The sequence below is a fragment of the Mobula birostris genome, chromosome 5 (assembly GCF_030028105.1).
Source record: "Mobula birostris isolate sMobBir1 chromosome 5, sMobBir1.hap1, whole genome shotgun sequence".
Classification (NCBI taxonomy): domain Eukaryota; kingdom Metazoa; phylum Chordata; class Chondrichthyes; order Myliobatiformes; family Myliobatidae; genus Mobula; species Mobula birostris.
Genome location: NC_092374.1, coordinates 63,411,969 through 63,439,859, shown reverse-complemented (window position 1 = coordinate 63,439,859; position 27,891 = coordinate 63,411,969). Strand labels below are relative to the sequence as shown.

The window sequence follows — 27,891 nt, the reverse complement described above, 5'->3', positions numbered from 1 at the left end:
TGTTTTCTTTTTTAACTTCTGTTCCTGCAGTTTATTGTTGTGTCATTGAAAGATGGTATGTTCAGTAATGCCAACACTTTATTCAAAACGAAGTTTGTGGACGGCGTGTCAACTGTCACAAGATTTGCTCAGAGTCAGAATGGTTCGGTCACACCCAAGAATCTCCCTAGCCAACCAGATAAAGCAAAAACAAAAGACAAGAGAAACAGACTGAAAATATAAGGATATATAGCTTGTCCAAGCTTCTCCAGCACGGCAATATAGAATTGTGTATACTGTCTTCCATATATGTAATATCATACAGAATTTTTCTTTCCCTTTTATATTTTTCTGATCTTTTTACGTTTTCAATATTTCTAATAAACTGAATTGTTTTTATTCTATAATTATGTAAACTTTTCATGTAGTAACTTGAAATAAATTTCTTATTGCTTTGTTCTCACTTAGCACTATTAGGCTGCACGTTTTACACATTTGATGTCGCTGTCATTTGGTAATGAATCCTTTGACTTTGTGGCACCAATTTTCTATTTAAGACAGGACTATTACAATCATGTTCCTATCAAGTCCAGATATACTTAAATTCCTTTCTTCCCACATTGAAACCTGGATTCACCACAGTATTGAATGTGAACTCCTTTTTAGATGCCCTCAGTCACAGAACTCCTTATTTCCCATTTTCTTAGCATCTTGTATTATCTCCAATATTATAAAACCACTGCTGTGCTAATTAATTTATTCTCCTGATTTGTGGTTTTGTCTCCAGTTGGTTGATGCTGCACCAGTACTACTTGATGTATTAAACAAAAATCAGGAGAATAAATTATTTAGTTATTTCTCCATACACTGAAGAAGTACCTTCACAGTGTGGTTTGCTGGGTTCTCTTTACAACTTAAATTGCAGTAGCCAATTAAAATGGCACTTTTAAAGAAAATTTAAAGTTTAAGAATCACTTGTTCAAACATTATTGAATGAACTACCTTTAGTAATAATTAGCTTTAGTCTATTTGAGGTGTTATTAGAATATTTGTTAGGCATTTCTAATCACTGAGTTGCTGAACTGTGAAGCAGTGTTTTTCCATTTCTTTTTTGTTCCATCTTACAATTAAGCCGCATAAATAATGGTCAGAGAAATTGTATTCTGTATTTCATGGTTTATCAATATGGGTGTCAAGTATCTATCTACAAATTGTTTTTACCAGAAGTATTTTGTCTCAAAGAAGTAACCATTTTAAATACTAATATGGTACACAGTTAAATTCTTGATTGTTATTAATATATATTCATTGTTTTTTTGTTATTAAAATGAAAGTTGGATGCACTTACTAAGATGGGAAAGTGTTAGTATTCGCAAGGGTCTGGACTGGAGATTGTCTCAGTTAACCCAAAGCTCTTATTAGAATTTGAATCTGCAAATCCTGGCAATACAATTTCAAATATTGGGATGACTGCTGAAATTATGCTTAAAATCATTTAATGCTTCATTAAGTTCTGGGTGCATTAATTTTAATTTTAAATTAGATTTGTATTACAATTGTAGTGATTAATCTTTGTGCAACCATCAAGGCACTCTTACAATATTTCTTAAACTTAAGCTGCCACCACTGCCAGAAACATGCAACAGCCAGATTTTCTATTTGCTATCTAAGTATCAACAGTGAGTACTAAAGCTTTGAATTGAGATGTGATGATTGATCCATATCTGACACAGTAAGTCGAGATACTTTAAACTTGGTTAATGATAAACTCATTGGCACTTTTGTCCTCTTCAGAGAAATGAGGAGCTGACTTCTTGGCAACGACGTTGTCGAGTCTCTTCCCTTGCAGGTATGGATTCAAGCTCTGGAAATTTAAGCATCATTTTAGTATTTGCTGCCTATTATTGAGATAATATTTTTGAAATATTAATAATATGCAATAAGCTCTTGGTGCTCAAAATGTGGTCTTGAATATAAATGTTAATTTCTACCAAGACCACCTTAATGATGGAGGTGAAACTTGCTAGAAATGGTTTGAATGAATGTTAGCAGGCATTTTAAGCAATAAATAGCAGTTTAGTGTTTCCTATCACAAGTTTCAACTGTAATATCAAGATGATCTCATAAGAAACTAACAAGCATATTCAAGACTCCATCTTGCACATGGACCTCATCGCCTGTGCCTTTCTTGAAAACCATTTCCAATCCCTTGACACTTGAAGTATCTCAAAGTATATTGTAGTATCTTCTGGCTATTGGAGCATCTTGGGTAGGTGGGAACCTATGGAAATTTCTAATCAGTTTGGATGCTAAATTTGCATTATTCTGACAGGGACATTCATATTATTATGATAAAGCAGGAAAAGAATTGTTTTAAATCTAAAGCTTCAAATAGGCTTTGTATCAGTTTGGTGCCAAAGCTATCAAAAATTCCATCATCCAAATTATAGACGTCTAACATGAAAAGATGCGGTCTAAACACAGACCCTTGTGGAACACCAGTAGTTACCAGCAGCCAACCAGAAAAGGTCCCCTTTATCCCCACTTTTTCCTCCTGACAGTCAGCCGATCTATCCATGCTAGTATCTTTCCTGCAACAGTAATACAATGGACTCTTGTTAAGTAGCCTCATGTGCTGCACCTTGTCAAAGGCCTTCTGAAAATCCAAATAAACAACATTCACTGACTCTCCTTTGCCTATCTTGCCTGTTATTTCCTCAAATAATTCCATCAAATTTGTCAGGCAAAATTCCCCCTTAAGGAAACCATGCTTACTTTGGCATATTTTATCATGTGACTCCATGTAATTCATCCTTAATAATGAACTCCAACATCTCTCCAACCACTGAATTCAGGCTAACTGGCCTATAATTTCCTTTCTTCTGCCTTCTTCCCTATTTAAATAGTGGAGTGACATTTGCAATTTTCCAGTCCTCAGTAATCTAGTGATTCTTGAAAGATCATAACTAATGCCACCACAATTTCTTAAGCTACCTCATTCAGAACTCTCAGGTGTAGTCTATCTGGTCCAGGTGACTTATCTACCTTCTGTCTTTTCTGCTTCCCAAGCACCTTCTCCTTAGTAATAGCAAGAAGACTCACTTCTGCCTTCTGACACTTGCAGTTTTGGAATTCTGTTAGTGTATTTCACAGTGAAGACTGACGCAAACTGTGTATTAAGTTCCTCCACCCCATTTCCCCATTTCTTTGTCCACCCATTACTACCTTTCCAATGGTTGGTTATTGACTTGTCTCCCTTCTACTCCTTAGATATTTGGAAAAACCTTTTGTATCCTCTTGTATTATTGGCTAGCTTCCATTCATATTTCATTTTTTCTCTCCTTACGGCTTTTTAGTTGCCCTTTGCTGGTTTTTAAACACTTTCCAGTCAGCTAAATTTCTACTAATTTTTGTGATACTGTGTGCCCTTCTCTTTTGCTTTTATACTGTTTTTGACTTCCCTTGTCAGCCACTGGTTGCCTTATCCTTCCTTTAGAATACTACTTCATCTTTGGTATGTATTTATCTTGCACTTTCTGAATTGCTCCCAGAAACTCTAGCCATTGTTTTTCTGCTGTCATCCCTGATTGTGTCTCCTTCCAATCAACTGTGGCTAGTGCCTCCCTCATACGTTGACTTTATCTTTTCCCTCTCAAACTGCAGGGTGAATTCTATCATATTCTATCACTGCTTCCCAAGGGTTCCTATAGCTAAGCTCCCTAATTAAATCTGGTTCATTACACAACACCCAATCCAGAATTGCCTTTTCTTTAGTGGGTTCAACCACAAGCTGCTCCAAAAAGCCATCTCGTAGGCACTCTACACATTTTCTCTCTTGGTACCTGCATATTGGTACCTATCTACCTGCATACTGAAATCCCTGACTACTGTCATAATATTGCCCTTTTGTACTTGCCTTTTCTATCTCCTATTGTAATTTGTTTCCCACATCCTGATTTCTGCTTGGAGGCCTGAATATAACTCCCATCAGGGTGTTTTTACCCCCATCCCTCTGCCTTACCTGCCTGTCCTTTTGATACAATGTGTATTCTTTGTTAAGCTCCAAATTATGATCATCTTTCAGCCATGGCTCAGTGATGCCCACGACGTCATACCTGCCAATCTATTTGTGCTACAACATCATTTATCTTATTCCATATATTGTGTGCTTTCAAATATAGTACTTTTAGTCCTATATTCATCACCCTTTTCGATTTTGCCCCCATGTTACATATCAACTCATCCCACTGACTGCAATTTTGCCTGATCATCTGCCTGCCTTTTCCTCAGTCTCACTACACACTGCATCTACTTGTACACTTCTGTATAACGAGGCACATATATATAACGAGGGTGCTTAAGGCCTTTGCACAGTACTGTAATTTTATGTATTGCACTGTACTGCCCAAAAACCTCCAAATTTCATGACACGAGTGATGATGAATGTGATTCTGATATGTGCCTTGATTGTGGACTGAGAGTGGGAAGGGGGCAGGTTGAGGGGAATCATGGTTGGAAAAAGGGAAAGGCAGAGGAGAGGGAGCAGGAAGTACCAGAGAGACATTCTGTAATGGCCAGTAAACCAGTGGTTTGGAATCAATGACCTTGCGTGGTGTCTCAGGGTTGGGTGGGTCTGCACCCATGCCATCCCCCTCCTTTGGCACTCTGCCACCTCCCCCACACCCTGCCTTTGCTCCCCATTCCATATTGACAAATACACTACTTTGCAAAAGTCTTAGGATTAAATGTAAGGAAGTATTGATGGATTGATATATATATTCTGTATATCTCCTAAGACTTTTGCACAGTACTGTATACCAATTGCACTATCCTCAGCCCCGCTGTTCTGGTTTCCATCCCATGCCAAATTAGTTGAAACCCTCCCCAGCAGCTCTAGCAAACCTGTCTGCAGGGATATTGGTCCCCCTCGGGTTCAGGTGTAATCAGTCCGTTGTGTACAGGTCATACCTTTCCCAGAAGAGGTCCTGATGCTCTAGAAATCTGAAACCCTGTGCCCTGCACCAATTCCTCAGCCATGCATTCATCTGCTGAGTCATCTTATTCTGACCTTCACTGGCAGGTGGCACAGAGATTGCTACCCTGGAGGTTCTGCTTTTCAGCTTTTACCTAACTCCCCATATTCTTTCCCTGTTTCCTACCTATGTTGTTGGTACTAATATGTACCATGACTCGGGCTGCTTACCCTCCCCCTTTAGAATGCTGTGGACCTGATGAGAGACATCACTGCCTCCGGCACCTGGGAGGTAAAATACCAACCAGGTGTCTTTTTTGTGTGCTCCTCCAAACCTTCTCCTGCGAGTCTGATGAATCCTCCTTGCCAGGAGATAGAAGGCTGGATCATGCTGAATTTGAAACCCTACTGATTTCAATGGAGGATTAAGAAGCAAAGATAAAGGTAAGTTCTGTAATTACCTTAGATTAGAAGTAATGAAAAAGAACTAAATTACCATAATAATTTAGCTTGAGTTAAAAGTTGAGTTTAAAAAACAGCTTAAAATCTCTTGCTGCTTTCGCAGAAGATAAAACTCTGTCCCAACATTTTGTCAAAATTTTCAAGGGACTAAAACTTCCGTACTATGCCTTCTGAAGTCAAATTACATTCTGCTAGGACTTTATTTGTATATTGTATAGTGATTGATTACTGGAAGACATTTTCCTTAAATTCCAAGGATGTGATCATACATAATTTTATTGGAGATTTGAAATTTGTGATTTAAGTTGCCAAAAGCATGCTCATAATTTGTCTGCAGAAAGCAGCAAATGTCCTACTTTTCAGCTTTCTACCTAGCTTCCTATATTCTCGCTCCAGGACCTCATCCCTTTTCCTAGTTATGTTGTTGGTACCAATATATGCAACAGCATCTAGCTGCTCATCCTTTCTCTTAAGGATGTTGTTGATCTGATCTGAAACATCCTGGGAGTCAACATACATCCAGGTGTCTCTTTCACATCCACAAAATCTCCTGTCCTCCTAACTATTAAATCTGCTGTCATCACCACTCCTCTGATCCCCTTCACTTCTGAACTACAGAATCAGCCTAAGTATCAGAGATGTGGTTGCTGTGGCTTTCCCTTGATAGGTCTTCTCTTCCAACTGTATTGAAAGCAGTATACTTATTACTGAGATGAACAGCCTAAGGGTACACTGTACTATCTGCCTACTCCTTTCCCTCTCCTACCCACCACTGATGTAAGACTTGTTTGTCTATAATTTCCAGGATTTAACTTATTACCTTTCTTCTACATTGAAACAATCCTAATTTAATAATGCAACAAATCTCCAGATTAGAACACTAACTCACCAATCCTTATGGTCCAATGTAGCCTTTTGGACTTTAATAAAATCTGTAACTAATTAATTTTCAAACTTTTGATGTCTATAAATATCTTTGAAATGCAGAAAATCATAATGGGGTCAGTAAATGGAATACTTATAAAAGCATTCAATAAGATTGGGCCAGTGGCTTATCCATTATGAGAAATGCCCTCACCAAGAATTAACAATTATTATTTTTAGTCTGGAGAACCCAGTCATTGAGCATGTTAAGGACTGATTAATAGACTAACAGGGTATCCAGAAACAGGAAAGTGAAACAGAGTTATGAATTGGTCATGATTTTTTATAAATACTGAAGTAGACTCGAGTGTTGACTTGAGCCTAACTGCTTTCATTTCTAATGTTCTAAACAGAAAGGACGGTTTAAATAAAATTTACCCTTTTTCTCCTCCTTGCTGCACTTTTCATATTTCCATACATCATGTTCTTGTTCTGTGAGGAAATTTAGACATGTTTAAATGCATTCACAGTTCAATATCTGTAACATGATAAATAATTAGTAAAATCAGGGAATTTCTTTGTTCCTTATGGTTATTGCAAGTTAGCATAGCTCAAGTTCAAGTGTATTATAAACATACATACATGGTATGATTGACATAAAATAACTTTGCAACAACAGCACAGTACATTACAAACTAGTACAGTAGTTGCTGCAATTTTGTGTTCTACAGCAGGTGAGCTGGTGTCATTAGTTAACTTTCCTATTTAAAATTCTACTTGTCGCTCATAGTTGAAGTCACCTTGGCAGAATGCATTATTTTTTCAGAATCAGATTTATTATTACTGACATATAATGTGATTTTTTTTGTGGCAAAATAAGTTTTTTTGCCCCAAAGACATAAAAATCTTTGAATTACAAGTATTGCTAAGAATAATGACATAATATCACTAAAGAAACTAGAAACCTACTAATATTAAGGCAGTGCACTGATGCAGAAGTTCGAACTACTGGCTTATAGCCCCAGGACCTGTGTTGGGACTGATGGGACTGGGTCCGCACCAGCTCCCATTGTGCCCACGTAGGCAAGTGGAAACATCAAGGGCTAAACCCTTATCTACCAAGAGAACAGAATTCAAGGTTCTAAACTGTGTAATATCAATGCCACTAAGCCCAATACTTGACTAAGACTAGCTTGGAAATTCATGGTAGATATCGACAGCATAATAGGATATTTAAATAATTAGCTCTATTTGTCACATATACATTAAAATGTAGTGAAAAGCGTCATTTGTGTCAAATCAAAACAAATCAGCAAATCTTGTGTGGGGGGTAGCTGCAAGTTTCACCATGCATCTGGTGCGAACTTAGCATGCCCACAACTTGCTAACACTAACCATACATCTTTGGAATGTGGGAGGAAACGCACATGGGTTCATCGTACAAACTCCTTACAGACAATGGTGGGAATTGAACCCCGATCAGTAATTGCTGGTGCTGTAAAGCAATTGCGCTAACTGTTACACCAGTGCACAACCTTTATTTTCTTTGGCCTACCTTTTCCATACTTGGTTTATGACACAAAAAGTTAAATTTTTTTTTAAATGTATTGAGGATTGGTGCCTCCAATATCCCTTTCAGGCAGAGTGTTCCAGACCCCATCATTCACTGAGTGAAATAAATTTTTTGGCTACTACCAACTATATAAACTAAAATCTAAGCCCTGAAATAATTAACTTCTTTTCAATGACCCCTTAGTCCTCTTCATTCTAAAAGTAACAAACCTAGTCTAGATGGCCTGTTCTCATACCCGAAATACTCCAGCTTTGGCAACATCCTCAAGTCTCCTCTGTACCTTGTCTAGTGCTTTGCTTCCATCCTGGCACATGGTGATGAGGACTCTATTCAGCACCCTAATTGAATGTTTAATACAATTCTAACAAGAGCTCCCTTTTCTTGTGTTGGGTGTATTGTCCAATAGCAAATAAGTTTCATTCATTCTTAGCAACCTTATCTACATACTCTGCAGCCTGGAGGGATTATTTGGAACGTAAGAAATAGAAATAAGCTAGAATCAGGACTTCTTTTGAATCTCAATGCCATTTATGCAAACACCATAATTTTTTTTATAAGTAATGTATCTTTGAAATGTATTCAGCTGCTGAGCCTTCACAGTCATCAAGTAGTGAATTTGAAAGTTTTACTGCTCTTTGTATGAAGGAACTTATTTCCCATGTCTGTCCTGAGATTTGGTTGACCCTCTCATTTTGCGACTGTGACTGCTATATGCTAGCTAGGAGAAACATTATCCGGCTCCTACTCTGCCAAGACCCTTTGTACATTTTGATAAAAATCAGCTTGCATTTTCCTAAACTCTTTTGAGCATCTGGGCTCAGACTGCTATCTCTGTAGAACAAACCCATCTGCCCAAAAATCAGGCCCTATATGATTTTAATATGTATCTCGGCTTATCTTGAAGCCCATACCAATGTGCCATTTATCTACATGTTGATTTTTAGTGATACATATACAAGGCCATCCTCTGAACACCAGCACCTTTCAACTGGCATGGACTCTATGATCACTCCATTTTTTGTGCTATTGAGTATCCTACCATTTATAATGATTTCCATTGCTTTGGTTCCAAAGCAAATGTTTCTTCACATCTCTTGTTCTGAATTAAACTTGCTGTCTTTGTGCCCATTTAACTAGTCCATTGATACCATGTGCTGCCAGGATTACATACTGTAGTTATATCCTGACCAGAAAGTCTGGGTTCCTAGTCCATTAAATCTCAGGCTCTAGCCAATATTTTCTATCACAAATGTCTTAATTCCAGTTATCATAGGGCTTAATTGAGGATCTCATTGATGGGAATACACCTTTCTAACTGGTCAGGCCTACACAGTTCAAAAAAAAGTAAAAACTTGCAGTAAGGGAAATCAAGTTCATATACAGTATGTTGCGACGGAGAAGCCAGTAAAGCAATAAAGATACAGTTTAGAAAAGAAGAACAGGAAACAGGAAGCCTTTGCAGCTTACAGTACTTTTCTGCTGATATGCTTATGCATATTGTAGTTAACTTTAGATATAACTATTCCAATGTTTTCTTTAGTGAATTTTATCTTCCATTTCTCTTACCATCAGCCACCATTAGCATGAGCTTATCGAAACCTTTCGGCTCATATTACCACCATACCCACGGTCCACGTTGTCTTCTCATGGGTAATGTCTCATTTTTTTAAATGTTCATTATTTGATTTGAAACATATCCATGGTCATCTCTTCCAGCTCAACAGTTCTCACAAATCTCATTGCTCTCCCTGTTTTGAATTTTTCTGGCTACTGATTTTGGTGATCAACAACGCTGACTGACTGAAAGCTCTGGAATTTCCTACCCTGTCCTCACCAGCTTTCCTTTCTCCACAAAGTTGCACCCTATAACATCTTTTTGATCACATAAACTTTCTTGCAGCAGCATCGCAGGCACATGGCGTTAGATAAGCAATGTTCACAAGAAAAACATTAATTATATACTATTTTAAAAGAAATAACACAATTAGAACAAAAAAGTCTGTTTTAGTGTAAATTGATTAAAGTGGTCATAGTATTGCTAAACTGTAGTGATTAGAGTTTTACCAGTAGGTTCAGGACCGAATGGTTGAAGGGGAGTAGCCGTTCTTGAACCGGGCAGTATGGGACTTTTAAGTTTCTGTATTTCCTCAACAATTGTAGTTACAAAAAGATGGTATAGCCTAGAAGATGAAGATCTTTGATGAGAGATTTTGCCTTCTTGAGGTAACACTTCCTAGACACTACCATTGTTGGGGAGGGACATCCAGGAATTTAAAATTGCTGACTCTCGTCACCACCAATCTCCTAATGTAGACTGGCTTACTCTTCTTCCCCTTCCTGGTCAACAATCAGCTCTTGAATTTTGATGACATTGAGTGAGAGGTTGTTGCTGTGGCACCAGTCAACCAGTATCCTATCTTCTCCAGTAAACTAACTCATTGCCATCTGATTCGTCATATGAATAGTGTCATCAGCAAATTTTACTATCAGCAATGGTATTGGAGCTATGCTTAGCCATACAGCTACGTGTATGGAGAGTAGAACAGGGCCCGAAGCACACATCTTGAGATGCACCTGTGCTTATGATCAGCAAGGAGGAGATGTTACCTATCCTCACTGACTGAGGTCTGTCAATAAGTAAGTCAAGTATCTGGTTTCAGAGGGAGCTACAGTGGTCCAGGTCTTGAAGGTGAATTTGGATGGGGCGATTTTGTTAAATGCCGAACTGTAGAAAGTGAACTGCAGCCTGATGTATGATTCCCAGTTGTGAAGATGCTCGAGAGCAGAGAGCAGAACCAGAGAAATCATATTTTCTATTGACCTGATGAGGTGAGGCTTATCTAATACTATGTGTCTATGATGCTGCCACAAGGAAGTTTTTCATTGCACTTGAGTTTGAAATAACAATGTGAGGCAGAGGGAAAGACCACGAGGAGTCACAATGCCTGCATAATAGTGAAGTTTAAGAAAGCTGCCAGAGGCCAGAAGAATAACAAGTGGATGGCTTTTTATTATGTATTCTGCAATGTTTCTTCTCCAAGATTCAAGATTGTTCAATGTTATTTCCAGTACACAAATGTAAGGGAGAACAAAATAATTGTTACTGTGGATCAATACAGAACCAAAACATAATAATATAAAAACACCATAATATAAATACATAAAATAGCTTGTATACATAGATGGTATGTTCCTGAAGTGACACTGGGTACAGGAATGTCTGTACATAAGGTGACTGTGATAGGAAATGATAAAATAATGGTGGTGGGGGTTTAGTGGGTGTGTTGATCAGCTTGGGAAAGTAATTGTCTTTGAGTCTAGTGACCTTGGCGTGGATGCTACATAGCCTCTTCCCTGATGGGAGTGGGACAAACAGTCTAGGAGCAGGGTGGGTGGGTCCTTCATGATGTTACTGGCATTTTTCCAGCATCTTTCTGTATATATGTCCTTGATGGCAGGTAGACTGGTGCCAGTGATGCATTGGGCAGTTTTGACTATCCATTGTAGAGACTTCCTGTCTGTCGCAGTGTAGTTTCTATACAAAGCAGTGATGCAGCATTTAAGAATGTTCTCTACTACGCATCTGTAGAAGGGCATGAGTATTGTTGTGCAAAGCCCAGCTCTCTTCACCCTCCTCAGAAAGTAGAGGCATTGGTGAGCTTTCTTGATGGTGTAGGATATGTTCTGGGACCATGAAAGTTTATGCAAGATGTGCAGTCCCTGTTCACAGTTTCCACTATGTGACACTGGTGTGAGTGTTGTGAGTTCTGCTGAAGTGGATAACCATCTCCTTTGACTTATCAACATCGAGGAAAAGGATAGTTGCCTGGTACCAGGCCTTGAGCTCTTCCACTTCCTCTCGTTGGTGATTAGCCCAATACTGTCATGTCATCAGCAAACCTGACAATGTGATTACTTGCATGTTTAGCTGTGCAGTTGTGTGTGAGCAAAGTGTACGGTAGTGGCTCAGCACATAGCCCTGGGGTGGGGGCATCCATATTGAGGATGACCTGTGTAGGGAACCTGTGTTTACACTATATGTATTGTTGACCATAAGGTTGAATTGAAACTGTTTTCAACACCCAACTCAATTGAAAAACGTATGTTTTGCTCTAAGAGTCTTAATTTTCAAACAAATTTTACTTTGTAACTTGATTCATGCCACTTCAAACAACTGATTGAACTGTTCCTGGGTGTCAACATCTCTGAGGATCTAACCTGGACCCAACATATTGATGCAGTTACAAAGAAGGCACGACAGTGGCTATATTTCATCAGGTGTTTGAGGAGATTTGGTGTGTCACAAAAACACTCGCAAATTTCTACAGATGTACCGTACAGAGCATTCTAACTGGCTGCATCACCGTCTGGTGGCGGGGTGGTGGGGCTGGCTACTGCAGATCTACAGAGAGTTGTAAATTCAGTCAGCTCCATCATGAGCATAAGTCTCTGTAATATCCAGGACATCATCAAGGAGCGATGTCATCATTAAGAACCCCCACCACCCAGGTCATGCCTTGTTCTCATTGCTACCATCAGGAAGGTGGTACAGAAGCCTGAAGGCACACACTCAACAATTCAGGAACAGCTTCTACCCCTCTTCCATCTGATTTCTGAATGGTCATTGAACTCATGAACATTACCCCACCACTTTTTATTTTTATTTTTGCGTGTGTGTGTGTATATACACACACACACACACACACAGTAATTCAGTTTTTTTTCTGTCATTATGTACTGCATTGTACTGCTGCTGCAAAGACAACAAATTTCATGACATATGCTGGTGATATTAAACCTGATTCTGATTTGTTTGGGTAATTTTACAGATTAACCCATGATAAGTCAATTGTTTTATTCCCCATGTATTACAAATTATTAATAAGTCATTAATAATGACTTGCTAAGATACATTGCATTTCAGATACTGAGTCATTTGCTCTGCATCAGCAACATTTTCTGCCTTCTATTCTGGCTGTTGAAGGGTTTTGGCCCAAAACACTGTTTATTTCCCTTTGATTCTGCCTGACCTGCTGAGTTCCTCCAGCGTTTTGTGAGTATTACTTTCCTTCTGTTCTGTTTAGTTACGTTCTCACTTTTAACCCAGACTCTGAAAGTTCCCTATCCATCAGTTGTTCCTTTTAATTTTTTTTATGGATCAGCTTCCACCAGGTATTAACAATAGTGCTAAACAATAATGTAGCAGATGTAGCCCATCAAATCCTCGAAATGAAAATTTCCAAGGAGAAAAATCGTAACATTCACGGAGGATAAAAATAAACAATACAAATAAAACAAAATTTGATCTGTGGTCTGGACCGAAAGGTTCAAAACCACAATTAATTTGTTTTAGCCAAGTACATTGACTGAGTTATGTACTGCGAAAAGGTGAGTCATTGCAACAACTAGGCAGAATTTGGATTGAAATGGAAACAGAATTCTTTCTCTTACTTACCCATTTCTCTCCTGCCGGATATTTATGCTCTGAATTAAATAGGTTTTGATTGCTCTGGTATTCACTGCTGAATTTGGCTGTGTCAGGAATGTGTTCCAAGCATCCGTCAGAAGCTGAAAACAATCATATATTTTGTTTTATCTTCTTGTGAGTGGATCCCAGTTTGAGCTCAGTTTATTTACATTCTAGGCCACTTTACACCTGTACACATGCTCATTAATACAAATATTTAATCAGCTAATCGTGTTGCAGGCATTGTCAAGAGGTTCAGTTGTTCAGACCAAACATTACAATAGGCAAGAACTGTGATCTAAGTGACTTTGACCATGGAATGATGGTTAGTGCCAGCAACAGAAGACCACACCAGGTTCTACGGTTCCACTCCTGTACCTAATAAAGTGGCCACTGAATATACATGCGTCGGGGTTGAACCTTGCTGACAATGCCAGGAATTATTTCCCATCCAAAATGTCATTCAGAATGTATTGGAGAGCTGCATTCAACTGAAAGTAATTCCTACAGGGCTGCTGAGTAGGGAGCTCAGTTTTTAAACCCGAGACTGTTGGTTAAAATATAAGATTCAGGAGAAGGAAAACGTCACTTGACCTTGCAAGCCTCCTTGACCATTCAGCATAATCAAAACTGATCTATCTCTGTCCCATTTTATTACACTGTCCTCATATGTCTTGATTAATATTCAGAAATTTCTCTCTCTCTATTTTCAATGAACTCACCGACTGAGCATCCACTCCTTCATGGCTGAGTACTCTAAAGGTTCACCAAGTGCTGAGTTATAAACACTCTCAGTACTGAATGGCCAAACCTTATTCAAGGCTGTAAACTGGTCCCAGACTCCTCAGCTAAGGGAACTATTCTCCCCAACTGAAACTTACAAAATTCTTATTATATTCATTGTGGGTTCCAGCATTAATCCATCTGGTACCCTACTAGTCATATCCAAACAACCTCAAAGACCTATCCTACTTTTTGCTTTCCATTTGGTAACCTACTCTCAATCCATGGCAGTAGTTTATCCCCAACTTCATGTGCTCCTTTGAGAGATCCCATTGGAGGTTCTCTGAAAATCTAAATACACCACACCCTCTAGTTTGCTCCTCCATAATCTCTAATTGATTAGCTAAGTATGATTTTTCTTTCATAAATCCATAGTAACTGGGTTCAATTCCATCTTTTAATAGTTATACTGTTATCACATCCTTCAACAGAGATCTAAGTATCTTCCCTACTACAGTTGATAATTTCTAGTTTTCTTACTCCTGCTTTTCTTAAACATGATTTGTGTACCAGGGCACTTATATCTTTTAGAACATCAATATTTCCCATCATTTAAAAAATACACTGTTTTACTATCTTGTGCACAAGAGGTGAATGATCTCAAAATTTTCCATATCATATTTCATCAAAAACATTTGCCATATTAGGTTGATTGGTTGGAAACTAACTCAGCCACTTTATGACTTATTTTAAATATAAAGGATATTATTCAGGGCAACATTACTCAATAGATCAATCAATTTCATTCTTGTAAATCCAAACAAACATTCAGTCGTGCAAATCCAGAATGAACTGCAGTAAATTATTCTTACAAACATCGCTAGGGTGAGCAACACATAAATATGATGCTTCACTAAAGCACATTAATTGGGAATTATCATAAATGTTTGACTATTCTTTCTCTGCAACTACTGTATAACACTATATTCTGCATTTTTGTTTTTCTTTTGTACTGCCTCAATGCACTGCTATATGGAATGATCTGTGTGGATGATGTGTGAAAAAAAGCTTTCCACATTTCTCAGCACATGTGACAATAATAAACCAATTACTAATTTAGACAGTTGTGTTGGAATTAGAAGCAGCCCTGAGCAGTGTGAATTACCTTTTCGCCCCAGTGGACAGGGGTTGGGTGGATCTGGGTAGCCTTGATCTTGATTGAAATTCTTTGGAATATTATCTCCTGTGAGCTCAGCCACAATGTTGGGAATGTTGCTATAGGGGCCCAGGTGCTGCAACCCTTCATGAGCACCGCCTAAAGACCACACAAGAAAAAACACCTTGATTTTATACAGTGCCTTTAGAGTCTGAGATGTCGTGTTGAAAGCTAGACCCAGCTCAATGAAGTTCCCAGATCCAATTCCACTTCCTCAAGCCTCTTCTTAGATCAATTCAGTCTTCAAAGGTCAGAGACCAAAGAAGAAAATGTGAGGAATGAGCAAAGAAACAAATTATTTTTGAAGAAACATATTAAAATGCAGAAGAAGCTGATGATGAAGTGTGATTTCTGTACCAGCAGATGCATGCACTAGCTTATAAACAATCACCTGAAGAATTTGACCATACTCTTCTTGACAAGTAATTTTGGGAAAAATTAAAGGAACATGATTTTATTTTGTTGCTGACATGTGCCCAGTAACATATGGCTCTTTCGTGTACAAATGCTCTCTTGCAAAGTAAAACACATCTAACACTTCTTCACAGTATGTTCATTTTTCACTATTTCAATTCAAACATTTTAATAATAATTTATTTATAAAACACTTTTAATACAGATGATGAAATTCAAAGTGCTTTACAATGGGATAAAGTGTAAGCATGAAAATAAAATAAAAATGAAAATAGAAGACAAAAAGATGTTAGTTAAGTTGGTGTTTAAAAATGTCAAGTAAGTCTGCATCTCTTACAGTTTTAGGTATTGAATTCCACAGTATAGGAGCATAGTTCAAAAAAGCTGACCTGCCAATTATTTTTCGAGGGAGATTGTTTAAATCTAAGAGACCAGTGGAAGAAGACCTGAGAGTTTGAGCAGGATTATAAAACAAAAATGATTCTGTGATGTACTCTGGTCCCAGACCACTAACAGCTTTATAAATAAGTAAGATAGCTTTAAGATCAATTCTAAAAGAAAAAGGAAGGCAACACAGAGCAGCTAGGATTGCTGTGATATTTTCCCTCATCCTGGTGTTAGTTAAAAGCTGTGAGGTTCTGAATGAGTTGAAGTTTGTCAATAGATTGCTTTGGAAGGCCAGTAAAAAGTGCATTGCAATAATTAGTCTATTCAGTATAAAGGTGTGAAATAGTTCTTCAGCATCATTAAATGACAAAAATGGACATACCTTTGCAATATTCCTTAAGTGTAGAAATGCTGCTCTGGTCACTTTCTTAATGTGGGATTTAAAATTCAAATCTGAATCAACGATGACACCCAGGTTTGTTACTCCCCCTTTACAAGGGGAGCCAAGTTCCCAAGTTTATCAAGAAGTTTATCTCTTTTGGCTTTGGGACCAAACAAAGGTATTTCAGTTTTATCTTCATTTAGGTTTAGGAAATTATTGCTCATCCAATTACTAGATTCGTATCTCTTTGCAAAAGGGTCCCCACGACAAGACAAAAAATTTTCTCTCTCAGATATATGAATGAAGCCAATTAAAGGCACTACCAGAGAGGCAAGACGATCTAGGAAAATGTGGTTAATTGTGTCAAGGGCAGCACTTGGGTCTAGATGAATTAGAACTGAGGCTCTGTTGGCATCAGTGCTGAGCCCGAGGTCTCTGAGATGTTGGTAAGGGTCGTCTCTCTGTGTGGTTTGCTCTAAAACCTGACTGAAACTTTCTAGAGTATTATTCTCCTTCAGAAAATTATTCATTTGGTTGAAAATGGCTTTCTCAAGAATTGTGCCCATGAAAAGAAAATTTGATATAGGCCTGTAGTTAGTTAGCATCTCATCATCAAGATTTGGCTTTTTAACTAGGGGTTTAATAGCCGCAATTTTGAAGGCATCCAGATGACTGTTAAAAATTTTCCTAACAGAATTGATATTACGAGAGTCCTTAAAAAGTGTGATAGGGACAAAGTTGAGACAGCAAGTAAACGGTTTACTCTTTGTTACAATCTTTTAGAGTTCTGAATCAGATATTACTTACAAATTTCAACATTGTTGCCATTGTTTTACAAGATTGGCTATAGAGGTTATCAGCATCTGTAGCCATACTCTAATGGAAGTAACTTTGTAGATAAAAATATTGCAGATTCCTCACATTTTGTGGTAAGTGCTTGACTGAGGACGTTACAAGTTGGGGCAGGGTTCAACAGTCAGTTTATAGTTGAGAACAATATTCTTGAATTGGCGCTATACTCTGTAATAATCTTGGGAAAATGGGTTCTTCTTGCAGAGTGTACAGCAGCATTAGAAGAGCCTAGTTTTTCCTTGAAAATATTACGGTGGACTTCTTATCCCAGCTTTCTCTCAGCTACTCTGCATGATCTCTTGACTTCGCGGACAGAATTGAACCATGGTGATGTTTTACTAAGTGATTTCTTTATAACCCCAAGTGGGTCCACTGTGTTTAATATATTTGTCAAGTCATTGTTGAAAGAATCAACTATTTCATTTACTGAACAGTTTAGGTCACATGGGAACTCAGATAAACTAATTAGCTCAGAGAATTTAAGTTTCGTTGCAGCATCAAGTAACTGTTTTTTAACTAAGTTCTTTTGTGGTCTTGGTTACAGGCAATGGGGCATCAAAATGTACACAAAAATTATCAGAGATGGTGATATCAGACAGAGAGACATTAATAGTATTTCACCCTTTTTCATTTATTTCCAAGTCAATGCGTAGGCTCAGTGACACACTGGGCAAGATCCAGGCTGTCGAGTAAGTTCATGAAATCAGCTGCCATAGAGTTCATGTTTGAGAGGTCATTAACATAAATATTGAAATCACCAGTGATTACAACTCTGTTATAGTTGAAATAACAGAAGATAAGAATTTTGAGAATTCCGAGAGAAAGCAGGCATTGGATATAGGAGGGCAATAAATGATAAGAGAGAACAAGATCCATACCACATCTAAACATATACACCTCAAAACTTGAAAAATTGTTGACAATACAGTAGATTACACCCAAAATGCTTTTTGAACACTGTGGCCAGCCTGCCACCTTGGCCACTAGGCTTTCGTAGGCTGAAACTGTTATAGTCAAGGGAACACAGTTCAGATAACTGGCTGTATTCAATTGGCTTTAATGTGATCTCAGTTAAGAATATAAAATCAAAGTCTATAGAAATAATAAAATCATTTCAGATGGAAGTCTTGTTTGAAAGGGATCTCACATTTTGAAGAATTAGCTTAAACAGAGTAGCCTGCAGTGGTGCAACAGGGGAGGCAGATTTTAAGAGTAGAAGGTTATTTCTGTTGTCACCTTCAATAGGGTAGTTTAAACTGGGGATCCTTCCAGCGATAATGGCCTGAATAGGATGGGTAACATTTACAGAACTTCTGGACAGTGAGGAGGAAGGAGTTAGAGAGGGATCACACGTGCCATTGATTTGTAAATGGTCATCCATGTGGGTTTGTCAGAGTGCAGTGGAATATTGCCGTGTTTTCTTGCTGTGTATTCTGTTGGAGGTGCTGTCACTTGGATGAGATATTAATGCGAGGTGTAAAGGATCTCAAAGGAGTACTTCGAAGAAGAGTGGCGGAAGCAGTTGGTGGTTATCCCCAATGTCCTTGAATCCATATCATTAATTAAAATTAAAAATAGATTAAATATAATTATGATGAATTCTGTTCTTTGAAGGGTTGTCGGGACAGGATCATTGGAAAGTATTTAAAGAAGAAATAGATAAAGCTTTGTAAAATCAAGGCATTGAGGACAATAGGGAACTGGGAGAGAAGGGAAAATAAGTCCTGGGACAGATGATCTCTGATCATATTGAATAGTTGGGGCAGGTTTGAGGAACTAAATGTCCTACTCCTATTTTTATGTTCTTAAGACTGAAGGAGCTTGTTGTATGTCAGCCAACCGTCATAGGCTCTACTGACTTGAAGGCTAGAGTGGCAAATGCTTGGGAACACCATCCCCTGCAGCTTCTCCAAATCAAAACTATTCTAACTTCAAAAATTTGCCACTGTTCCTTCATTCTCTTATCCTCAGGCCAGCAGAACTTCCAATGGATGGGTTGCAGTTTTACAAGAAAGCAACACACTAATGCCTTTTCAAGATACTTAGGTTGGTCAATAAACTCTGGCCTTGCCAACGGAACCCACTTCCTGCAAATTCACAAAAGCAATTGGATGCCAGGTTTCTATGTTTCAATGACTATAATTCAGAAAGTATGACAATGGGCAAAAAGCATGTTGCCACATCCCATGGCTGTGATTGGCTCCATATAATTGCAAGTCATGTACTGAAGAATGGATTATACTGAAAAATCTCGTTTATTTTGGAGGGAAGAGTGAGTTCACTTTTTGACAGTGTAATGGATGATGTTGTTGGGTATGTGGATTTTCATTTTTAAATGCTATTACTGAAGATATGCTGCCATATCTCATGCAATACTTATTCTCAGGCAAAAGAACACACAAGAAATTTTTTAAATATTACGTTGCCTACCTTTCCGACTTCCAATCCTTCTGGCACTCTTGATAAAATTTTAGGTTTTAATCCTTTGCAGAAGGGATTAATAGCAATAATTTATAATATAATTATGAAATTACAGCCAGATATATTTGATAAAATTAAAAATGAATGGGAAAAGGAACTTCAACTTTCCCTACCTACAGAGAAATGGGGTAAAATTTTTCATTTAGTTAGTACTTCTTCTATATGTGCTAAACATACTTTAATACAATTTAAAGTAGTACATAGAGCTCATATGTCCAAAGATAAATTAGCTCGTTTTTATTCCCATATAAACCCTACTTGTGATAGATGTCATTCTGAAGTGGCTTCTTTAACTCATATGTTTTGGTCCTGTCCTCTTTTGGAAAAATATTGGAAAGACATTTTTGATATTATTTCAACAGTTCTATGCTTCGATTTAAAACCCCATCCTATTACGGCAATCTTTGGATTGCCAATGGTAGAACATAGATCTTTATCTTCTTCAGCCTGTCAAATGATAGCTTTTGTTACTTTAATGGCGAGAAGATCTATTTTGTTGAACTAGAAGGAAACTAATCCTCCAACTACATTCCAATGGTTTTCTCAAACCATATTAAGTTTAAATTTAGAAAAAATTAGAAGTGATATTTTTGACCCTTCGGTTAAATTTAAAGAAACTTGGAAACCTTTTATGCAACATTTTCATATGATGTAATCTGACCTTTCCGAATCCTTTTTCCAAACTTAAATTATATGATGAGAGGAGCGGAGTTAATGACATTATTGAACATGTCCGATATAAGCTGTTGGTCTAGCCCTGTTTTGTTTTTCACTTCTTGGGGTTTTTTTTCCTCTTTTTTTCTTGGGGTTTTTTTGGTTTATATATATTCTTTTTCTTTTTATTTTTTTAATGTTTAATCTCATTATGAGTTTGGAAGTCTTTTATATCTATGTTACTTAAAATTTATTTTATATATACTGATGAACATTTTTCCAATCTCTTTGTACCAACTTTGTTATTGAGTTTATAATTTTGAAAAATTAATAAAAAGATTAAAAAGAAAAAGAAAGAACACACGGGCATATACCAGCACCAAGGTGCTGAGGGAAGCCAGCTACTTATTCAGGTTATGAAAAATCTGAAGATATTAGATAATAATTTTAAAGCCTTAAGTGCAAGAACCGATTCTGGTGATAATGGTTAAGTAATTGTGAATCCTAATTGACTGTTTACATAAACAGAACAAGCAAGTATTATTCAGATGCAAAACAGATTTACCTATGAAACCACCAACTAAATCACTTAGGTTTAAAATTAGAATTGAGGCCCAGGAGTGTTACGAAAAGATTTTGTACTACTCACAGTTCGTTTCTACTCAGATTATTTTTATTTAACGATACAGCACACAGTTGGCTTTTCCAGCCCCTCAAGCCACGCCATCCCAGCAGCCCATGACAATCCCGATAACAGGACAATTTACAATGACCGATTAACCTTCTAACCGGTACATCTTTGGAGGAAACTGGAGTACCTGTTGAAAACTCTCAGATTCCATGAGAAGAACGTACAAACTCCTTACAGAGTGGCGTGGAATTGAATTCTGAACTTGGAAATACCCTGAGCTGTAATAGCTTTGTGCTAACTGCTACACTACTGTGGCTGCCCTGTTAGGGCTGTATTCTCTTGTGAGGTAGCATACACATCATAATTTTATTATGTAGCAGATAAAATGGGTAGATTTTTAGTGGTGGTAGTGCCCTCACCAATTTGAGTCACAAGCTGGATAACAAGATGCATTTCAGTAATCTTCCAGGAAAAATTCCTGCTTCCAACTTTGAAACAGGTCTAAATTGTCTCATAATAAAAGTGTCAAGAATTTGCGATTTCCAGAGGGATGTACAGGCCTTTCCCATCCCTGAAATAAATTTCATATCTGATGAACAGCAAGCCCAGCAGAACAGCACAGAAATTTTGCTCAATGGTGGGGAGGGCTTTTCCAGTGATAGACTGGGCTGTATCCACCGCTTTTTGTAGTTTTTCTCTGTTCCTGGCCACTGGTGTTTCCATACCAAGCCTTGGTGCAACCAAATAGGATACTCTCCACTGTGCATCTATAGAAGTTTGTCAGGGTTTTAGGTGTAATGCCAAATCCACACAAACTTCTAAGCAAGTAGTCACACTGTCATGCCTTCTTTGTGATGGTATGCACATTCCAGTGCCAGGACACTTCCACTGATATGATAACACCAGGGATGTCCCGGGGACCAGATGGGATCTTACAAGGTTAATACAGGAAGCAAGGGAAGATCACTAGGACATTGACGATGATCTTTGCATCCTTACTGGACACAGGAGTAGTACCAGAGGATTGGAGGATAGCAAATGTTGTTCCTTGCTCAACAAAGCTAATAGGGATAATCTAGGAATTATAGAGAGTTGAGTCTTGCATTAGTAGTGGGCAACCTAATGGAGGGGATTCTTAGAGAAAGGAATTATGAGATTTGGAGAAGCATAGTCTTATTAAGATATGTCCTAATACTTATTAGGGATAGTCAGCATGGCTTTGTGAGAGGTAGGCTGAATTGAATTGACTATTACTAACATCCTTCAGATACATGAGTAAAAATCTTTACATTACGTCTCCTTCAGACCTGTATAAAATGGCAGCCTGGATTTTGTGCTTTAGTCTCTAATGAAATTTGATGTCATGACATCCTATCAAAAGGCAAGTGCCACACACCAAGCCATGATGGGCACTGAAATTGTGTCTGTGTCCTTTTTGAAAAATAAATGCATCCATGTAATCAGCCTGCATTGGGACAAGTGTATAGGTTACATCCTAAAACAATTCAGCTTTAATGGTCTGAGGAGCTCACAAATGCAGAAACAAACTAATTCCACTGTGTGTATTTACATTCAGGAAAGAAATGCATTTTGTGGCTTAACCAGTATTGGGCAAATCACACGCTGTGATGAGTCAGCACACTGCCCTTCAAGACAGCAGAGGCAGAAGCTTACACAACATTCACAAATTTCTACAAATGTACCGTGGAGAGCATTCTAACTGACTGCGTCACTGTCTGATATGGGGCTGGGGAGGGGGTGCTACTGCACAGGGTCAAAATAAACTGCAGGGAGTTGTGAACTCAGTCAGTTCCATCATGAGCATCAGCCACCACATCATCCAGGACATCTTCATGGAACAATACCTCAAAAAGGCAGGATCTATCATGAAGGACCCCTCTCACTCAGGTCATGCAATATTCTCATTGCTACCATCAGGTGGTACAGGAGCCTGAAGGCACGCACTCAACTATTCAAGAACAACTTCTCCCCCCCCCCCCCCCCCATCATCCGGTTTCTGAATGGACATTGAACCCATGAATACAATCTCACAACTTTTTTATTTTTGCACTGTTTATTTAATTTAACTATTTAGTGTTTATATGGATATGCTGTAACTCATGTTTTTTCTACTGTTATGTATTGCATTGTACTGCTGCCACAAAGACAACAAATTTCACAACATATACAGGTGATACTAAATCTGATTCTGAACATTTAAGAAGTATCTCAGTGTTACCAAGGCACAGAAGGTTACAAGAGCGAAATAGGACACTTGACTGAGTGGTTCCACAATAACACCTCTGGTTAGTAAAACTGAAGAGCTGATTGTTGACTTCAGGAGAGGAAGGGAGAGGGTGAACATGGGCAAGTCTACACTGGTGGTGGAGAGAGTTAGCAGCATCAACATCTTTAGGATGGCCTACATCACAAGTGGTTGTGAAGTATTAAGCCTCGTGAGATCATTGATATCCAGAGATTGCTGGAGGAGTCAGAAAAGTACTGCTCCATGTGGATTGTAAAGACAATCTCACTGTCAACAGCGGCCAATTTGCTGCACGGTGATGCAAACTGTGACAAATTATTTCTCAAACAACAGGAATTCTGCAGATGCTGGAAATTCAAGCAACATACATAAAAGTTGCTGGTGAATGCAGCAGGCCAGGCAGCATCTCTAGAAAGAGGTGCAGTCGACGTTTCAGGCCGAGACCCTTCGTCAGGACTAACTGAAGGAAGAGTGAGTAAGGGATTTGAAAGTGGGAGGGGGAGGGGGAGATCCAAAATGATAGGGGAAGACAGGAGGGGGAGGGATGGAGCCAAGAGCTGGACAGGTGATTGGCAAAAGGAATAGAGAGGATCATGGGACAGGAGGTCCGGGAAGAAAGACAAGGAGCGGGGGGGGGGGGGGGACCCAGAGGATGGGCAAGGGGTATGTTCAGAGGGACAGAGGGAGGAAAAAGGAGAGTGAGAGAAAGAACGTGTGTATAAAAATAAGTAACAGATGGTGTACGAGGGGGAGGTGGGGCATTAGCGGAAGTTAGAGAAGTCGATGTTTATGCCATCAGGTTGGAGGCTACCCAGATGGAATATAAGGTGTTGTTCCTCCAACCTGAGTGTGGCTTCATCGTTACAGTAGAGGAGGCCGTGGATAGACATGTCAGAATGGGAATGGGATGTGGAATTAAAATGTGTGGCCACTGGGAGATCCTGCTTTCTCTGGCGGACAGAGCGTAGATGTTCAGCAAAGCGGTCTCCCAGTCTGCGTCGGGTCTCGCCAATATATAAAAGGCCACATCGGGAGCACCGGATGCAGTATATCACCCCAGCCGACTCACAGGTGAAGTGTTGCCTCACCTGGAAGGACTGTTTGGGGCCCTGAATGGTGGTAAGGGAGGAAGTGTAAGGGCATGTGTAGCACTTGTTCCGCTTACACGGATAAATGCCAGAAGGGAGATCAGTGGGGAGGGATGGGGGGGGACGAATGGACAAGGGAGTTGCATAGGGTACAATCCCTGCAGAATGCAGAGAGAGTGGGGGAGGGAAAGATGTGCTTAGTGGTGGGATTCCGTTGGAGGTGGCGGAAGTTACGGAGAATAATATATTGGACCCGGAGGCTGGTGGGGTGGTAGGTGAGGACCAGGGGAACCCTATTCCTAGTGGGGTGGCCCCCACCGCTTTGTTTTCACCATGGATGTCCAATCTCTATATACTTCCATCCCCCATCAGGTAGGTCTCAAAGCTCTATGCTTCTTTTTGGATTCCAGACCTAATCAGTTCCCCTCTACCACCACTCTGCTCCGTCTAGCGGAATTAGTCCTTACTCTTAATAATTTCTCCTTTGGCTCCTCCCACTTCCTCCAAACTAAAGGTGTAGCTATGGGCACCCGTATGGGTCCTAGCTATGCCTGCCTTTTTGTTGGCTTTGTGGAACAATCTATGTTCCGTGCCTATTCTGGTATCTGTCCCCCACTTTTCCTTTGCTACATCGACGACTGCATTGGCGCTGCTCCTGCACGCATGCAGAACTCGTTGACTTTATTAACTTTGCCTCCAACTTTCACCCTGCCCTCAAGTTTACCTGGTCCATTTCCGACACCTCCCTCCCCTTTCTAGATTTTTCTGTCTCTGTCTCTGGAGACAGCTTATCCACTGATGTCTACTATAAGCATACTGACTCTCACAGCTATCTGGACTATTGCTCTTCTCACCCTGTCTCTTGCAAAAACGCCATCCCCTTCTCGCAATTCCTCCGTCTCCGCCGCATCTGCTCTCAGGATGAGGCTTTTCATTCTAGGACAAGGGAGATGTCTTCCTTTTTTAAAGAGGCTTCCCTTCTTCCACTATTAACTCTGCTCATAAACGCATCTCCCCCATTTCACGTACATCTGCTCTCACTCCATCCTCCCGCCACCCCACTAGGAATAGGGTTCCCCTGGTCCTCACCTACCACCTCACCAGCCTATGGGTCCAACATATTATTCTCCGTAACTTCCGCCACCTCCAACGGGATCCCACCACTAAGCACATCTTTCCCTCCCCCACTCTCTCTGCATTCCGCAGGGATCGCTCCCTACGCAACTCCCTTGTCCATTCGTCCCCCCCATCCCTCCCCACTGATCTCCCTTCTGGCACTTATCCGTATAAGCGGAACAAGTGCTACACATGCCCTTACACTTCCTCCCTTACCACCATTCAGGGCCCCAAACAGTCCTTCCAGGTGAGGCGACACTTCACCTGTGAGTCGGCTGGGGTGATATACTGTGTCCGGTGCTCCCGATGTGGCCTTTTATATATTGGCGAGACCCGATGCAGACTGGGAGACCGCTTTGCTGAACATCTACGCTCTGTCCGCCAGAGAAAGCAGGATCTCCCAGTGGCCACATATTTTAATTCCACATCCCATTCCCATTCTGACATGTCTATCCACGGCCTCCTCTACTGTAAAGATGAAGCCACACTCAGGTTGGAGGAACAACACCTTATATTCCGTCTGGGTAGCCTCCAACCTGATGGCATAAACATCGACTTCTCTAACTTCCGCTAATGCCCCACCTCCCCCTCGTACCCCATCTGTTACTTATTTTTATACACACATACTTTCTCTCACTCTCCTTTATCTCCCTCTGTCCCTCTGAATATACCCCTTGCCCATCCTCTGGGTTCCCCCCCCCCCCGTCTTTCTTCCCAGACCTCCTGTCCCATGATCCTTTTGTATCCCTTTTGCCCATCACCTGTCCAGCTCTTGGCTCCATCCCTCCCCCTCCTGTCTTCTCCTATCATTTTCGATCTCCCCCTCCCCCTCCCACTTTCAAATCTCTTACTAACTCTTCCTTCAGTTAGTCCTGACGAAGGGTCTCGGCCTGAAACGTCGACTGCACTTCTTCCTAGAGATGCTGCCTGGCCTGCTGCGTTCACCAGCAACTTTTATGTGTGTTGCAAATTATTTCTGTTTGTTTACTAGTTATCAGCATTTACCTAACCATGTATTCGATCCAGAATATCAATAAAACCACCAAGGGGCCTCCTTTTCTGCCTGAAGTTGGTATGATTTTTAAAAATTCTGAGGTCAGACTTAAAGGTACAGTCAAGTATGTCAGCTAATAAGCTATTTGATTAATCAAAAGATGAATAGAGATGAGGGGTAGGGACCAAGACCAGGCCTCTATAGAATATTAGTTATATGGTGTCACTATGGTGCACTTGGAACAGTATTTCGACGGCATTAGGAATGCAACTTTTGGCATCCTTTTCAGCTTTAAACTAATTTAATTTCTTTTGATTTCCATATTAAGAAGTCTAATACTTTACCTAATGGTGGATTCACAATAATTTCTGGGGTTGACTTTATAGATCCAAATAAATGGAATATTCCTACCATCCAGGCACAGAATATGCCAGAACCCTTTACCTTCAATACTCTGTGGCCCCACCAGGTTGGTAGCTTGGTGAGCCGGATACTCGACTCGAGGCCGAGCAATGCCTAACTGCTCCATGACTCCGTGCAGCAACCGCTGGATGTCTGCATCAGTGACCTTGTCCGCATCCTGGGAGCTGTGACCCGAAGCCACAGCCAATCCAACCAGGGTCAGCAAAACCGTCTTAAACATGGCAGTTGATAACAAAGACGTGACACCCTGCACAGGGAAAGAGAAATGCAGTCAGTGGGAGAATTCTTATACTTTCGGCATGCATCCGAAACAAAAACCAAATGGAGCAAAGCAGAAACAGCACTGCGAATAAAATATGGAACCGAACATCGAATCGGCAGTCGAAGTATAAAACAGTAACTAAAGAACAGTAATGGTTAAACGCATTGCATTTTTATCTTCAAAATCATTTACTTGAAGCAGGTGCTACATTTTCTTTAAACAGCCAGTCTTCACGCACTGTATGATGTAAATATGCTAAGAGTTACCTGTTTGCGCTGCTCACTGAGACAAGAATTACCTTTGAGTCGCTGAGAGTCTGGTAAATGTGTCCTTACAGAGACAGATGGTGGTATTATTTTCGCTGTTTGTGCTCTCTCCTTTTATCTGCCGTGAATAACTTAATTGCTGTTGCCTTGGCAACAGGGCAATGACATCACCCACCTTAGAGGACCAGATGCTGCAGTGGATTTCAGGCTGTGAACACCAATGACAGATGAAGGAAAGGATGCGTGCAACGTTACTGAAAGACTGTTACAATAAATTTCGCAAAGGGACAATTTGCCTTTTCATTATCAGGGCAACATTCAGTCAATGCTGCTTAATCTCAGGTCATCACCGAGTGGCATAAGTAATGTCGGAGAGGTAATTAGCCTTTTGCAATCTCTGTAGGAAAACCCGATTACAA

General features: G+C 39.7%; 2 protein-coding genes across 3 annotated transcripts in view; one reads left to right on the top strand and one right to left on the bottom strand.

The window, feature by feature from the left end:
- smc2 (structural maintenance of chromosomes 2) overlaps positions 1-2,657 on the top strand; it is a 61,802-nt gene extending 59,145 nt beyond the window's left edge. Inside the window, exon 24 of one of the 2 annotated variants that reach the window (XM_072258159.1) lies at positions 31-2,657. In XM_072258159.1, the coding sequence (XP_072114260.1) occupies positions 31-222 (192 nt within the window). In that variant the 3' untranslated portion in view covers positions 223-2,657. The remainder of the gene's footprint in view (positions 1-30) is intronic. The other variant, XM_072258158.1, reaches the window with a different exon arrangement.
- LOC140197750 (neuroendocrine protein 7B2-like) lies at positions 1,102-27,544 on the bottom strand. Its single transcript, XM_072258161.1, has 6 exons — positions 27,473-27,544; positions 26,966-27,191; positions 15,206-15,355; positions 13,306-13,418; positions 6,716-6,769; positions 1,102-1,843 (listed from the first exon to the last, which is right to left on the bottom strand). Exons 2-6 carry the CDS (start codon positions 27,162-27,164, stop codon positions 1,727-1,729), a joined length of 633 nt encoding a protein of 210 aa, XP_072114262.1. The 5' UTR covers positions 27,165-27,191; positions 27,473-27,544; the 3' UTR covers positions 1,102-1,726.
- Positions 27,545-27,891: the final 347 nt, after the last annotated feature.